This window comes from Saccostrea echinata, unplaced genomic scaffold (assembly GCF_033153115.1).
Source record: "Saccostrea echinata isolate AGI-Se365-2 ecotype Australia unplaced genomic scaffold, CSIRO_AGI_Sech_v1 ptg000034l, whole genome shotgun sequence".
In the NCBI taxonomy this organism is placed as follows: domain Eukaryota; kingdom Metazoa; phylum Mollusca; class Bivalvia; order Ostreida; family Ostreidae; genus Saccostrea; species Saccostrea echinata.
Window position 1 is genome coordinate 5,104,881 of NW_026889783.1, and position 15,633 is coordinate 5,120,513.

At 34.0% G+C, this 15,633-nt stretch overlaps 2 protein-coding genes across 2 annotated transcripts; one reads left to right on the plus strand and one right to left on the minus strand.

Moving 5' to 3' along the window:
- Positions 1–5,472: 5,472 nt before the first annotated feature.
- LOC133199426 (uncharacterized) lies at positions 5,473–8,220 on the minus strand. Its single transcript, XM_061335231.1, has 5 exons — positions 8,100–8,220; positions 7,584–7,815; positions 7,055–7,230; positions 6,108–6,211; positions 5,473–5,853 (listed from the first exon to the last, which is right to left on the minus strand). The coding sequence occupies exons 2-5, from the start codon at positions 7,813–7,815 to the stop codon at positions 5,640–5,642; spliced, it is 726 nt and encodes a 241-aa protein (XP_061191215.1). The 5' UTR covers positions 8,100–8,220; the 3' UTR covers positions 5,473–5,639.
- A 5,206-nt stretch (positions 8,221–13,426) lies between these two features.
- On the plus strand, positions 13,427–15,436 carry LOC133199428 (uncharacterized). Its single transcript, XM_061335232.1, has 2 exons — positions 13,427–13,497; positions 13,739–15,436. The coding sequence occupies exon 2, from the start codon at positions 13,842–13,844 to the stop codon at positions 14,970–14,972; it is 1,131 nt and encodes a 376-aa protein (XP_061191216.1). The 5' UTR covers positions 13,427–13,497; positions 13,739–13,841; the 3' UTR covers positions 14,973–15,436.
- Positions 15,437–15,633: the final 197 nt, after the last annotated feature.

A 15,633-nucleotide genomic window follows, 5' to 3' on the forward strand; every position in this document is an offset into this window, starting at 1 on the left:
AAAAATAACTACCAAATTAATCATAACAAACCTTTTTGAGATTGTATGTGCCTTTTAACCTAAAAAATAATCCATATAAATATGAAAATTCAATTCATTTTCTCAATGTTTTTTTCCTCGCTTCAAATTTAACGCCATGTTGACATTCAGAACTCTCTGGATTGTTTATAGAAAATGCACAGAGTCCGAGTTATCGCCCATTTTATTTTGCTACATTGCCAATACACGGATCGAATTCTATCATTAAATCGGGTCTGTAGGACAATATCATTTTAACAATCAGCGGTTTTTTTTCTTATATAACTGGTACCGATAAACGGTACCATTCCCAATGCCAAAAAACGTTAATTTTTCCCAATTTTGAGACTAAAAATTCCCAATTCAACTGTCAAGCAACAGACTACGATGACATCGTATTTCTTTTTATATGAAACATTGTATAAGTTGACTATAATTGTTTCACTTCCACTGAAATCGAAAGTAGAGATGTCGTAATATGGCGGAACCTGTGGTGTAGACAGCGTATTGTCATACATTTTGACAAATTGAAAGCATGAAAATGCAAAAACAAGGGACATTGATATGAAAAAACAATAAATACTTGTTTTTTATTCTTTAAAACATGGAGTAATAGGTAATGAGATTGGAATAAACACAAAATACGTTTCATTTGTTTATATGAAAGAAAATTCTCCCTTGTTCTACTTCAGTGCTACTTTTCCCAATTGAACCGGTACCGGACCCTTTCCCAATGGGTAGAAAAAAATCGCTGACAATAGAACGTTTCTATCTAAAATAAGGCCTACATAACATTTAAATTGGATTTTGTCTTTAACTGCCATATAAAGATTTATGTAAAACTGATTGCAAAATTTTATATTTTATTGTATTTCTGCAGTCAAATTTTTAACTTTATGATGAGTCTGCAAGATTTCAGTTTGAATTGTCTACAATGCACATTTTTATATAGTGTATTTTGATAAAAACGTTTACTGTAGATAAATTATTTTTATTTTTATATATGAAATATCAAAGTATATAATACGTCAAAATTAAAGAAATGATATTACACTACAGATATGAAAAAAATTGAAATAATCAATGTGTAATCGTTCAACAAGGCAGATTATTTCACTCAAAGACGTTATCAGGTCCGGCACAATCTCCTGATTTAGCTATATAGCTTGAAAAAGCTATATAGCTTTATTAAGCTATTCAGAATAGCTTGATTTAGCTATTTTATCACACTTTTTTCTTAAATGAGTTATATTCTCAGCATTCACAATTAGTCGCACCTTGGTGCAGTGATAATATTCAACCTTGAACTCTTCTGAAAATAATGCATGTAAAGATCACTCATCAAATTATGTCTCCTTAAGAGACTTTGTACTCAAAGTTCTTAAAGTTTTGGGGCTATATAAAGCAATTGATACAGTTACTTCTTCATTGAAATTATAAAAGATGCCAATTATGGTCAACAAGATAATTGATTAGTAATAATTCAGTACAATGAGAAGCAATCATACTTATCCACGCCTCGACGCACACAAGGTGGTGTACAGTTACTCAAACAATGGAAATTCATCTTTTGCTTAAAAGTATTCAAATGCTGCAATGTTAGAACTATCTTTGATTTCAGTTGTTGTTTTGATAGCCCATAGTACATATATGTATAATCAAATACTTGCGACTTTTTTTCTATTTCTTACAAAAAACATTTTTCTGAAAAACTGCACATAAATAGCTTTATCAAGCTATTTTGAATAGCTTAATAAAGCTATATAGCTTTTTCAAGCTATATAGCTTAATCAAGAGATTGTGCTGGACCTGGTTATGTACTTTGTTATTGTTGGCCAGTGCCTTCTTTCCTTGTATAACAAAGAGTGATATATAATCTGTCTTGTTGCCAACCCAAACAGCCACTAGGCTACAGACCAAGACACCAGTAAGGCAGTTACTTATATCTCCGCAAGGATACACTCGCTGTCATAACATTGACACAACACAGTGAAAACACCTTTAATCGTTTCATGCTATCATTTGTTCATTGATAAATAGTATTTTTGCTGTATGAGTAACATTTTATCCTAAAATTACTGTACCACAAGTCTCAATTACTTACTTAAACACATAGTTTACGAATTGCGTTTTCCCTCTAAATTCAACATTGGCGCCATCGAAGGGATTTGACTTTTAAGAATTCCGATCCCGATTCTAGCTCCTAACACTTTAGTATATATAAAGTGACAAACGTTTCGCTCCAATGTAGGGTAAGTGATATATTGATTGAATAGGGAGGAAAAAATAAGGGGATTTTTTTTGTTTTGGGAACTTTGAACAAAATATTTAAAATGAAGTTGATAAAAATATATATTTTTTTAAGATGCAAAGTATTGATTAAAAATGGTATCAGATTCCCCAATCGTCAGAGTGCGAAAAGTGTCGTTCCATGAACTGATGAAGAACTGTATGTCTTTTGGAACAAAATGTATACTATACATTTAAAGACTTCGATCTTGACAAAACATCACGACTCTTTTGGAATATAAGTTAATTATCTCCGACTCATAAGAAGAATGAAAATTGAACTAAATTCAGCTGAACATAATTATTGTCTGTATCTCAAAGCACATGCCTGTGCTTACGAAAACAACAGGACTACAGGTGGAATGCGTATGCATGTGCATAACATCTGAAAAGTTGATAATGACGTCACATTGAAGCATTCCTTCTTTAGGAACAACCAGTAAACAGTACATGGACATACAAAATATTTTATGCTTGAAGTATTTTTTATCGTATTTTTTTTTCAATGGTACTAAAATGGCAAAATAAAAAAAATAAAGCATGCTTACTAACATGCCAACATTTCTTGAAAATTGGAGGAAAGGAAATGAAGGAGAAATGATTTTAAATCACAAAACTTTTACAACAGCTGTCAAAACACGATCGAAATCGATTATTTGATAAAAGTGGCTCTTGGGAATATACATGTCGTGTGATTAATCTTCCAAAAAAATTATTTGTTAAAAAGAGTTCTCATTTTTTAAAGTAGATCTGAAGAAGACGTTGACATTTTTTACTGACTCTATCGAGACTAAATCTGTTGAAATCCATATGGGTACTAATTAGCAGTCCCGGCTTCAAGACCATAAACCGAGAACAGACTTAAGCCAAAATTTCAAATTAATATAACTTCTGAAATAATTTTAATACTCAAACAAATTTTTCATCATTTGATTCTATTTTGATATTAAACAGACATGCAAATTTAGAAATACATATGTAAATTAATACTCAAGATACTGAGAATCAAAGAATTCATTGAAAATTTCTACACGAAAAGTAGTCTCTTGCTGTGGCTTGCAATTCTACATGTAGTAATATCGGGGACGATTTATATATACTATTAACAATTATAATTTTCAGTCAAGTTGTTTATCTGACACATTCCATTGAACTTGAAATAAAAGACACCACAGAGTCTGACAGTTAGTGTTTCATATTTGGATATATTTAACTAGATATTGTCATTGAAGGCAAACTGATAAGTACATGTACCTTATTATGACACTGTATTGCCATTAGCGTTTATTGCTCCGAGCTGACTCTTGAAATACAAGAAATTGTTCTGTGTACAATCAATTTCTTAACCGAGTCAGGCTACTGACAAGTAAGCCGATGATACAGGCTATCAACAGTCTCGTTTTAAGTCAGCAATTTGCTAATTCTATGGTTGTTATAATGACCTGTTTTACCCATACAACTATTCACTGGGTCGAATGTTGATTTTTTTTTTTCATACAAATTGTTTGGACATTCTTTTCATGCTGATTTATCTATGAATTACTCCATTTGCCTGATGAAGACAAAGGACTCACGGCGAGTGTGACCGGTCGACAAGGGATGCTTATTCCTCCAGGGCACTTTCTGTATTTATGCCCTGCTCTCAATTTGTATTCATTTGTTTTATTTGATTTGTTCGCTGTCATCATATTTCATTATTTTCTCTCTCCCTTCGTTCGTCCAAATGTAAATTAATTATAATTTAATGATAACAAAAAAGACATTATTCAGGAATACTGCTCGCTAGAACATTATTTTCAGTAATATTTATCATAGCATTCAAGCAACATATAGCGACACGTGTATCCAACTATTATAAGTAAAATTTATCATAGCACTCATTTATTGCAGCAATTATTCAAACAACATATATCAAAATATGTGTCCAACTACTCATATTACAAAAAAAAGGACTATTACCATAATAAATACTCCTTTTAATGTCTAGTGTGTATAATGTCTAGTTCTAGCAAGCAGTAGAATGACTCGAACACCATGGACTTACTATTTATAACACCTGACCACGTGACAGACACAAAGACCATAATAAAAACTCACTCATGCAAGCATAATATTGATTATATTGCTGAATTATTATTCTTGAAATATCAACTGAAGAGGCGCGATGACCACTCGTTCATACATGTATATCTAGTTTTTAAAATTCCCAAATTATTCTGTTAAAATAATCACATCGAATATATAAATATAATTTTTATATACAGTCACATTAAATATTCATGTACACTGTTCCTTTTCAATTTCCATCTGGAGAAATAAACAAAAAAGTCATATTATATACAGTTATGTTAAAGAGGTGCATAGAGATAAAATGTTGCATAGGAACTTGGTTTCGTTTTAAAAATATTTTAAAATATACACATGAAAAAAAAAACAGGTATACTGAGAGCCACAAAGTTTTGATAATTTTTTTCAAGAACTATTTATATACACGAGAGAAATCCAGATGATGTGACGTTTTGCATTTTCGTTTCTTTCTTTTTTTAAGTATATGTATACCCTTGGTAAAAGAGTTGTATATTAAGCATTACACATTATCTTTTTATCTCGCTGTGTAATACTTACAATGTACATTTGGTTTATTTCTATTCAAATAAAATTTTTAAAAAAATATATAGACTTTCACAATCATCCTTTTTTAGCCAGACATATATAGCTCAATGTATGTTAGATTTATATCTCTCTCGTGTACAGCCGGGTAACATGAAAACAGCCGCCTTTTCCCATAATCCTCAATTAACCCTCTCTCAGGCAAACCCTACCCGGTATTTATTCAAAAAAGATATATCTCTTTCCCTTTCTGTAAAATTTCTCAATATTAAGGAGAATGAGAGTTTTAGAACTTGCACCACTTACGTACATTGTATTCTCATGCATGTTTCAAGTTTCCACAGACCGAATCTCAATGAAAGAATTCGTCAAAGTTTCCTTTTTTTCTCCAAATTATACACATCCATATGGTTACGCATATATATAATTTTTTCTTCATACATGCAGGTTTCTTTTTCTTTATTTATATTAGAGAAGTTGCAACGAATCCATGGAAAAACACTACAACTTTATGCATCGACTTGGTGCAATAATAGACAAAAGATAGACGTGAACTTTGTTTCTCTATTTTATATCAAATGAAGCATTATCTACGAAAATATTGAGAAATAAGTTGGCATTAAATAGTCATCCCTGCTCAGGAAAATGTAAATGTATGTATCATCAATGCATAGTCCTGTTAATTAGATTGTGCACGGGTATATATTTTTCTCTTCCAGAATTCAGCTATACACTACAATGAGGAATAGTAAAACAGAGACCACAGATAAGAGAGAGATTTCCGGTCCCCTCGTCCTGGAGGATCCACTTTTTTGCAATAATTTCCTCATCTCACAGTGCTCAGCCTTAGGAGGAGAGTCCTTCTGTGAATGGTGTATCAAAAAATCACTGATGATGTCAGTGAAGAATGTACCATTGGTACTCAACACGGTGGCTCTATATTGATAAAAAAATTACAAGTTAAATAAGTCTAATAATGTATGACATTTCCATATGTTCCTAATTTGATCATGGCGATGCATTGAATTCAGTGGAGAATTCAGAATTATTAGTATGAGAAGTTTAAACAAAAACTATTGAACAGTTGAAAATCGATTCTGAAATTGATTTCAAGAATTTCACTTCGCATTCTCACGAAAACCCTCTGTATAGCTCAGTTACTTGTGCGGTTTATATCTTAATTTACTCACACGAAGTAGAGAGTTCTGTTCTCTTGTTCTGAGGGAGGGGTCCAGTCTATGGCCACCTGTAACAATCCATCCTTACCTTCTTTGATAACGCCAATAGCAACCCCCTGAAATAGAACGAAAACTTAAAGCTGGGTAAAGAGGAGTGAAGTTTAAATTCTAACAACAAAACTTTATGACAAACGCGTGATGACTTCAACTTTTCTATCGTCAACTTCCCTTATTCATGTAGCAATTGACCATTATCACCTGCATATGGAGTTTATACCTCCCGTTGATTCGATACGCAAGAGCATGTTCCAGATACGAACAATTTCTAAAACGAGTCAAGCTATTGACAAATACTTGATGATATAGGATATCAACAGTCCCGTTTAAAGTCAACATTTTTCAATGGTAGATACAATGACCTTGTTAGCAAATACAGTCTTTCGTTAAGTCGAATGTTGACTGACGTTTTTCATAAACATTATTTTCACACTGAATTGAAACTGGATTTTTCTGTTAGCCCGATCATGACAAGGAGCACATGGCGGTGCTACCGGTCGACAGGGGATGCTTACTCCCCAATGGCACCTGATCTCACCTCTGATGTTTTAAGAGGTCTGTGAACATTCGTTCTGCTCCCAACTTGTATTGTTCCAACGGACTTTTGAGCTTGAATACTGTTCGATATCTTTTTAGTTCATTCTAAATGACAATATACTTTTTCTGATTCAAAATAATCACAGATAAATAGAGATATGATCTGTTATTTACAATTACGTCTAATTTATGCTTATACTAGGAATTAACTGCTTACTATGTCCAGGAATCAGGTGTTATTGTGTAATATAAAACAACACTTTATATGGTGTTCTGATGTTGTGTGAAATTTTAAAAATGTTCAAATAATTAAATATTAGTATCAATTTTAAGATGTTTATCATTCAGTCTGTATGGTGACTCACGTTAGCTAATGAGTTGGCACATTTGACTGTATGCAGGAAAGGTGCTTTCTGTCCCTGTTGGAATATCCCTATCGCTTTCTGATGATCTTTATCCTGACAATTAGCTATCCTCGCCTGTAACAGAGCTCCTCGGATAGGATAGTCAGATTGGAAAAACTTCTTTGTAAATACCTTAACTGAAAAATATATAATTTTGCATTCAAAACATGTGTACAAAGTTGCAATTGAAATGTAAAAAGAGTGACAAGAGTATTTTTATATATAATTCTGATTGTCACTACTGTCACGCTCACTAATTCCCAAATAATTTCCCTTCCCTCCCTTTCCCCCGCCCCCATTTCCTTGAATCTCACCCCATCGTTAGTTTCTACTGTACTAATCTATGGCTCCCCACCCTCTCCACAGATTTCCAGATTCAGCCTTCCTAATTTTAGCGACATTTTCCTAAAATCCTCAGAATTGAACCCATAATGTCATATTAAAATGACAAGGTCTTTGTAAACAAGTATAATGAATGGGCCAGTCTTACCGTTTATAACGGAACTTTTATCATACTCTGCAGGGTTGAACTCGATATCAAAAGGTTCCTGAGATTTCAGCATCTGGGCGTTGGTGGCGTCCTCTGCTAGTGATTCTGGGAACATGTCCTCACACTCTCGGGAGTTTAGGTAAAACGGGTACTCGTCCACGGGCCTCAACAGGTGGACAACACGTGTAGATAAGGTGAGAGTCAAAAGACTGCATAGCAACCAGGAGGCCATCTAATAAAGAGCGTCTAAAGGTTAAACATTAAAATGGAAACAGATCTGCTTAACAGTGCTTATACATACTAATTTTTCTTATGACTTAAAAAATTAAGAAAAATTAAAAAAAAAAAAAAAAAAAAAAAAAAAAAAAAACCTTCCTTGTACTTGACCAGGTCACAACATGCAGACTCAGCTGGCAAAGCACCAGAAGCATGCATACCAAAATAATGGAATCATTTTTCAGCATATCATATAAGAATCGGTAGGTGTAAATATTACATACTGTGGATAAAGCATACCTTCCTATCTCAATTATGTTCCCTCTACATAAGATGTACACTGTAGCAGATCAAGGCTTAACATGCCTGGGAGGATAATCTTTGAAGCCCGTCTCCCTTATGAACTTTGGCATCATCCATCAGATAACTCCAGCCCCAGGATCCTAGACAAGAACATTGACAGATTTTTCCTCTCAAAGTAAATTATTTTCTACATTTACTCGCAAATCCTACTTCTGTCATAAATGTCTGCTTGACTATGAATCCGTTCCTGAGATAACCTGCCTTGTGTAATCATTATAGTTTTTCTTGTAATTCTCGAAAGTATTTTTTTTTAAAATGATGTTCATATTTGCTTATGCTTTTTCTTGCAAGTGTAGTAAACCTCAGCACCAGATAAAATACAAACAAATGTCAGATTATAAGTTAAGCTGAAGGGTATTTACGAAAGCCAAAGTAGTTCAGAAAATAAATTGTCATCCAGGGGTCGTCGCCAAGTAGATGATGGTAAAAAAATATAATGTTCAAAGCACTTCTGTTCTATGAATATGATGCGAACATGGGTTTATTCTGGAAAGTTTCTGCAATAAATGTACGTCTGCACAATGCTATTTTACTTTAAGAGTTAATAAATCGATATCTTTACTTACGTCTAGTGAACTTGGAAAAAAAAGAAATATTGGTAAATTAAGAATTAGGATTATTAAAATTGACGTGGTCTAATTATGCGCATATCTAGGTAGAGAAAAAATACAAAGAAAAAATTATTTTATTCTTAATGATACTGATGATAGCAAAATTGTAAGCCTTAGTTATGAACAAAATAAGTTACCTGAAACGTCAGTTCAAGCAATGCTTACGCAGGGCACGGTTCACAGAAATATATTCCAGTATCAACAGAATTTGAAACAGGCTTCAAGACAATAAACTTATTTCAAAAGTTACATCAATTGAGTCTGATCTCAGTTGATGTCTTGGGGCCGGGTTTTACATGTATGCAACACAAGAGTGTTCGTTCTGCAAGTTTCAATGTTTCTTCAGAAACATGTCATTTGTAGAAATTGTCTTTTAATAATAATTCTTAAGAATTCTATATTCACCAACAAAAAGGTGGTGATGTTAAGACATCTCGAAACATTGTCGAAATTCATAAGAAATTCTTTTTTCGAAAACTCATTTTTTTAACGCAAGCCAACCATTTTTTCATCGTCGAAAACAATCGAAAACTTACTTTGTAGATATACTTCCATATATAACATATATTTCCTTTTATAGCAACCTTACAGGACAAAGTTTTTATACTATGACTGGTGAAAATATGATATGTAAATCTTCAAACGTTGTCTATGGAATTGAATGTACACTATGCTGACTAAGTTATATTGGGGAAACAAAAGGTTCATTCAACAAGAGAATGTCCGGCCATATATTTAATGGGGGTCACCAACATCTTTATAAACATTTCAATTCGCCTGACCACTCAGAGGGTTAGAATTATGGGAAAAATATATATCACCCAACTAACGGTCTTACTTTGAATACTTCATTCAGTAGACAACGTGAAGAATACTGGATCAGGAAACTAGGCACTGCCTTTCCATATACAACGACCACATAAATAATGTGGGAAGCTTTCAAGTCCACAATTTGCCAATGTGAATGTGATGGGTCTTTTTAACAATACACCAAGACGTAAACGTAGTCATGGAAATCGATCCTACAATAAATCAAATATACATGATGTCTCTGTCTCATGTCAGTAAACAATTAGGTCTTCATCATCACATTCGCACTAGTAAACTTTATTCTGTTTCCTAAAATTTTTAAATGGACTATTTGAAAGGCTAAAGCAAGTTCATACGTAGATTCTTCAACTGCAGAACACAAGCTGATTTGTGATTATGGATGTTGCCCAGCACAGACTCTAAACTACCACGTGTGTCGGATGATAATTCTGACCTGACCGATCGGTTCCTTAAGCTTAAATTTGCGAACAGAGGAAGAGATGCTCTGAACATAAGTAATATTTTTAATCATAAAAAAAGCTCAGTCTTGCATTCAACCATATTTCAAGTTGAAGTCTACACCTTGCATTTCTTACAGATATTCACAAACTGTTGCGTCCAAACTTTTCAATTATAAACAAACCCTATATTGCCTAGGTATTGAGCATTTAAAACAAAATCCTGTTGAGTGTTCTTGCTCTTCTTCGTCTTTCAACTACAGTCCCGCCGGACACGTCATTACTGGTGATGTTAATATAGTTGAAAATGAAGACCTTAAAGCAATCATTGTAAAAAGTCCTAAATACAGGGAGCTCCGATCTTTCAATTGGCGACAGAACTTAATCTCCATTATGAATTCTGTTGAAGATTATGCCAAACGTTGGGATAAATATGAAAAGGAAGATCTGAACAGTTTGTCAGAATGGATTAAGTGTTTTAGAAATAAATTGAAGATTCGTATCAGAAAAATAAAAGGCAAAAAGCGCACCATCTTCCCTTCCGTTTTTAGTAAACCGGAAGTGATGAAAGAGTTTGAGCGACTACACAAAAATATGTTATGGTTCCAGCAGACAAGGCTTGAAACAATATCGTCTTTGTTTGTAAGGCTCATTAATATAACTGTATTTTGGAAGAATTTGGTTTTAATTCTACGTCTGGAAATCCTACATATACTCACAGTTCATTTTCCAAAGAAGAAACTCTTCAAATTCATATTTCCCTGTTTAATATGCCAGTAAACCAGGGTGAGTTCGATCTACCCTATCTGTACTGGATTTCTGAACTTCATAAAAATCCTTACAAACAAAGATACATTGCTGGGTCAAGCAAGTACTCTACCAAGCCCTTATCTTTACACCTTTCAAAAATATTAACTGCTGCAAAGGAGAAACCTTCAGATGTACTGTGTTACAGCTTATTCTAGAAGTGGTATAAATCAGATGTGTATCCTCAAAAACTCGAAAGAACTTTTGAAAACTTTAAAATCACCAAATTTTTCTAAAGTCTAAAACATTAAAACTTACGACTTTTCTTCAACTTATACAACAATTCCTCACGATAAATTAAAATCTAGACTTTTTGATATCATAGACAACTGCTTCTTACATAAAAACGGAACTCGGAAATTTTCAAATCTTGTGATTGATCATCAACAAAATTACTTCGTTAAAACCACTCTGGTTGTACACACAAGTACTCTGAGGTTGATATGAAAAGGATGCTTGGGTTCCTCATTGACAACATTTATGTAGTCTATTTATGTAGACTTTGCATAGTATTATGCATTTATGTAGTACATTTATGTAGTCTTCGGAGACCAAGTTTTGCAGCAAACTGTTGAAATTACGATGGGCACTAATTGTGATCCTTTATTAGCTGACCTGTTTTTATATTCTTTCGAATCAGAATTTATTCAAAAACTTCTACACGAGAAGAGGAAAACACTACCTGTGGGCGTCAATTCGAGATTCAGATATATCGTCGATGTTTTATCAATTAACAATAGTTATTTTCATATATATCCCTGTGAACTTGAAATAAAAGACACCACAGAGTCTGCCACATCTGTTTCATATTTAGATGTTTAACTGATTATAGACGATGAAGGCCAATGAACAAGTAAATTGTATGACAAACGAGATGACTTTAGATTTTACATCGTCATTTTTCCTTATTTTTGTAGTAATATTCCACTATCACCTGCTTATGGTGTTTATGTCTCCCAGCTTCTCAAGAATTTGCTCCGAGCACGATTAATTTTTAAAGCGAGGCAGCCTACTCACTGATAAGTTGATGTTTCAGCATTTCGTGAATTTTATGGTCGTTATAATGACTTTGTTAGCAAATATAGCCTACCATTGGGTCGTACTTTGGCTGACTTGTTTCATACCAATTGTTAGGGCATTGTTTTTGTACTGGATTGACTACGGATAGTTCCGTCTACCTGATCAATACTTAGGGCTCACAGCGGATGTGACCGGTCAACAGGGGATGCTTTCTCCTCCTAGGCACCTGATCCCACCTCTGGAATTTCCAGGGTCCGTGTTTTATGTCCTCTTCACATATTTGTATTGCTTATGGATTTTTTGAGATCGATCACTATTCGTTATCTTTACCTTTTACATATGTAGGTTTTTTTTGTATTCGAAATAACTAGTGAGAATGTGCAAAACAACTTTACAGATCTACAAGGGGGACTCAATTCAGTGAGAACATGTTTCCTGTAACATATTTGTCAGATTTATCTGTCTTCACGTCCTTTGTTTTCAATAGAGAGTCTGATATCAAATGCTCACAAGAAATATTGACACAAGGATCAAATAATCAAGGGTAGAAAAGAAGTGCTTTGAACATCATATTTTTTACCATCACCTACTTGGCGACGCGACGACCCCTGATGTCAGAGTAAAGTGTAAATTCAAACATACTCATGGTAATATGTTGAAAACGGCTTTCAGAGAAAGGAAAAGGGCCTACAAAAAGTATAAAGATCTAAAGAAACAAATAACAGGGAAATCTTTTTTTTTTTTCAAATTTCATCCTCATAAATTTCTCCGCTTAATGTACAGGTGCAGATCCAGATTATTTCGGGGGGAGTGGGGGGGGGGGGGTAATCCCAGTCCAAAAAAATGTTAACCAGAAATTTGTTGACAAGCAAAAACGAAATACAAAAAAAAATCCCAATCGTGAAAAACTTATTTTGCCGCCTTCCTTCACTTCTTAAGCTTTATATGGATTTATGAGGGGTAGGCGTTTTCGAGGGGGGGGGGGTCCAAGGTTTTTTTAGTCATTTAATAACTTCACAAATTCCAGAGGGGGGGGCGGAACCACTCCTATCCCCCCGACCCCCTCTAGATCTGTGCATGATGTATATAATTATGGGTCCAATTTTAGATTATATGGAGTTGTTTTTTTAAATCATGGCCTGGAGGCATATTCAACTTTAGAGACCAAACGATCTTTCTAGAAAAAATAAGGTGTGACGATTTTCATGACTTTTAAATTGAAGGAGATACCACTATACAAATATGGGAAAAACAAGTAAATAGAATTGTTTAACAAAATATAAAATTATAAAATGAGTAATATATCTGCTCAGAACTTTCCTCAGTTCAATGTAACATGCAGTCATTAAGACCAGTCCAAGGTTAACGAGGGTTTATCAGGGCTTATAAACAAACACTTGAGTCAAATAATTTTTCTTTTGTTTCCATTTAAACTGTTTACATGCATTCCAACGTCATGTTTAATCCTAAGAGAGTATTATGCATTAAAAAACCCCGCACTTTGACATTAATTATGCACTTTCGCGACAGGTGGTGGTCGTCAGTGACCAGAACAATGGAGGATGACAGCAAAGAACAAACAATCACAGAACAATCGGATAGAACTAAGGGTAGATAACTCCTGTGGTGGTAAGCTTTCTTTTTTTGTCTTAAATATCTTTTCTCTGTATTAAACAACTCAAGGTGATATAATGATATATTTCTTGTGCTAAGTTTTGAAAATTATTGTGTTTCTAGTCTACCTGTCAAAGGTTTAAAAATCAACGTGGATTTAAATTCAATTTTGAGATAAGAGATATCGAAGGTTCTTTTATGTTAGACTATCTGAGTATATATAGGTAATGCTAAGCCTACCCATTTATCTTCGCAGGTACAATAGAAATAAATGATGTTTAAATTCAACGGGTCTAATCAAATAGAAACCTAATCTAACGAGACATTGAAAGTGTTTTGTATAATCCCTATCCCTCAATATGTCTTCATATATCATTACGCAAAACTGCGAGTCCTGTTGGACGAGGCGCGTCAGACAGACAGCAAGCCTTATGTGCAATGACTGCCGAATACCTTTATGCGATGCCTGCTCAGAAAAACACAAAGGACAGTTCAACCATTGGAATTTCTCAAGTCTATTGAAGCAAAAGGAACCAGAAAAAGAAGAGGAAAGTGATAATTATTACGAGGATAGTGACGACGAAGGAACGAACAAGAGCGACAAGGACGTTATCAAAATGTCCAAACTTCTACTAAAGGAAATTTCGGTGAAACTCCCAGATGAAAAAGATTGCAAAGTGACCGGATTGTCTGCTTTTCAGAACGATGTCAGTACGTTAGTGGCAGACGTGGAAAACAGAATGTTGAAACTGTTTGACAATAACCTTGAGCTGAAATGGACAGTCCCGGTGACGCGTGATTGTGTGGGTGTCACAGTAGTATCGGAGAAATCCTTCGCCACAATAGCTGGGAAAAAGCTTCAATATTGGGGCATTGAGACTGATGATGAGGGCACAATCATTCCGAAGAAGGAGGAAGAAGTGGAAATAAGCCACACAGGCTTTGCAGTCCATTCCAATGGCAAATACATAGGGGTTCTAATGAGTTCTGACCATCAGGTTCAGATTTTTCACCTTTCCTGTGACGAGATGCAATCTATAGACTTACACAAAATTACAAACAGACCCATCACTCCGGGGTTCACTCTGCTTCTGGACTCTGATTTAGACCGATTCTACATTTCGGACAGAGACTACGTGAATGGGACCAAGCTTTTGAGTGTGTCCTTTACAGGGGAGCTGGTGTGGGAGTGTCGTGTCCCCGCCTCTGTCGGGGGGATCGCTGAGCTTGACAATCTCCTATTTGTGGTCAGTATAGGTTATGCGAAGATTCATAGAATCACCAAGGACGGAATGGACGTTGGGTCCCTGATATCTGACGAGGGCAAACTTCCGTTCCATATTTGTACCCAACCACTGGAAAAAACATTAATAGTGTCCCATAATTTTACTGGAAAGGATAGAAATATTATAAGAGTGTACAATTTGGAAGAAATTCTTTATGACCATGAAGAATTTGAAAAAGACGACGATGAAATAGAACTACCTTAATATTCTCTACTGTAGAATTTCTACACTTGTCTTTAAGTATGGTGCACATACATTGTAGGTGATAGTGGTGCTTTATTAGGAGACTCTCCAAAAATATTCAAAATGAATACTTGAGATTTACCAAAGTTCAAGAGGATGCCTTATTCTGTATTTTTTAGATTTGAATGATTGGTTGTTAGTTTAAATAACAATTTATCCATGGAATAAATCCGGTATTTAAATTTCATTTTCTTAAGGAGAGTTAGATCAATTTGGACGAAGACCAATTTCAACATTGTAATTCTGTCTGAAAGCAGTATTGAAATTGATGCCCCTTAGTGATTTAAAAACACAACTGAAATACATATTTCACCAAATGTTTTCAAAATATATGGTATTCAGGTTAGAATGTTTCGCAAGACTGGCAAAGGAAAATATACACTAATATACGAATGAATGTTGCACAGAACAGAGTACTTTTTATCAATTTTTGTATGAGAAGAAAATTTTTTGACAAATACTTTTGCAATGATCAGTAAAAATGTACGTAATTTTGTTATTGTTAATAAATCTTTTTTTAAAGTAATTTAAGCTTAGCAAGAATGTATGTAATTGTGAAATTGTTTTCAGCTATTTTATATATATATATATATATATATATATATATATATATATATATATA

Excerpts from the sequence above, each read along its gene's own strand:
- LOC133199426 (XM_061335231.1), bottom strand. The coding sequence starts at position 7,815 with ATGGCCTCCTGGTTGCTATGCAGTCTTTTGACTCTCACCTTATCTACA. Across the intron at positions 6,212-7,054 it reads GTGCCAACTCATTAGCTAAC|GGGGTTGCTATTGGCGTTAT; the intron begins GTGAGTCACCAT and ends GTTCTATTTCAG. Across the intron at positions 5,854-6,107 it reads AACAGAACTCTCTACTTCGT|AGCCACCGTGTTGAGTACCA; the intron begins GTGAGTAAATTA and ends TTATCAATATAG.
- LOC133199428 (XM_061335232.1), top strand. The coding sequence starts at position 13,842 with ATGTCTTCATATATCATTACGCAAAACTGCGAGTCCTGTTGGACGAGG.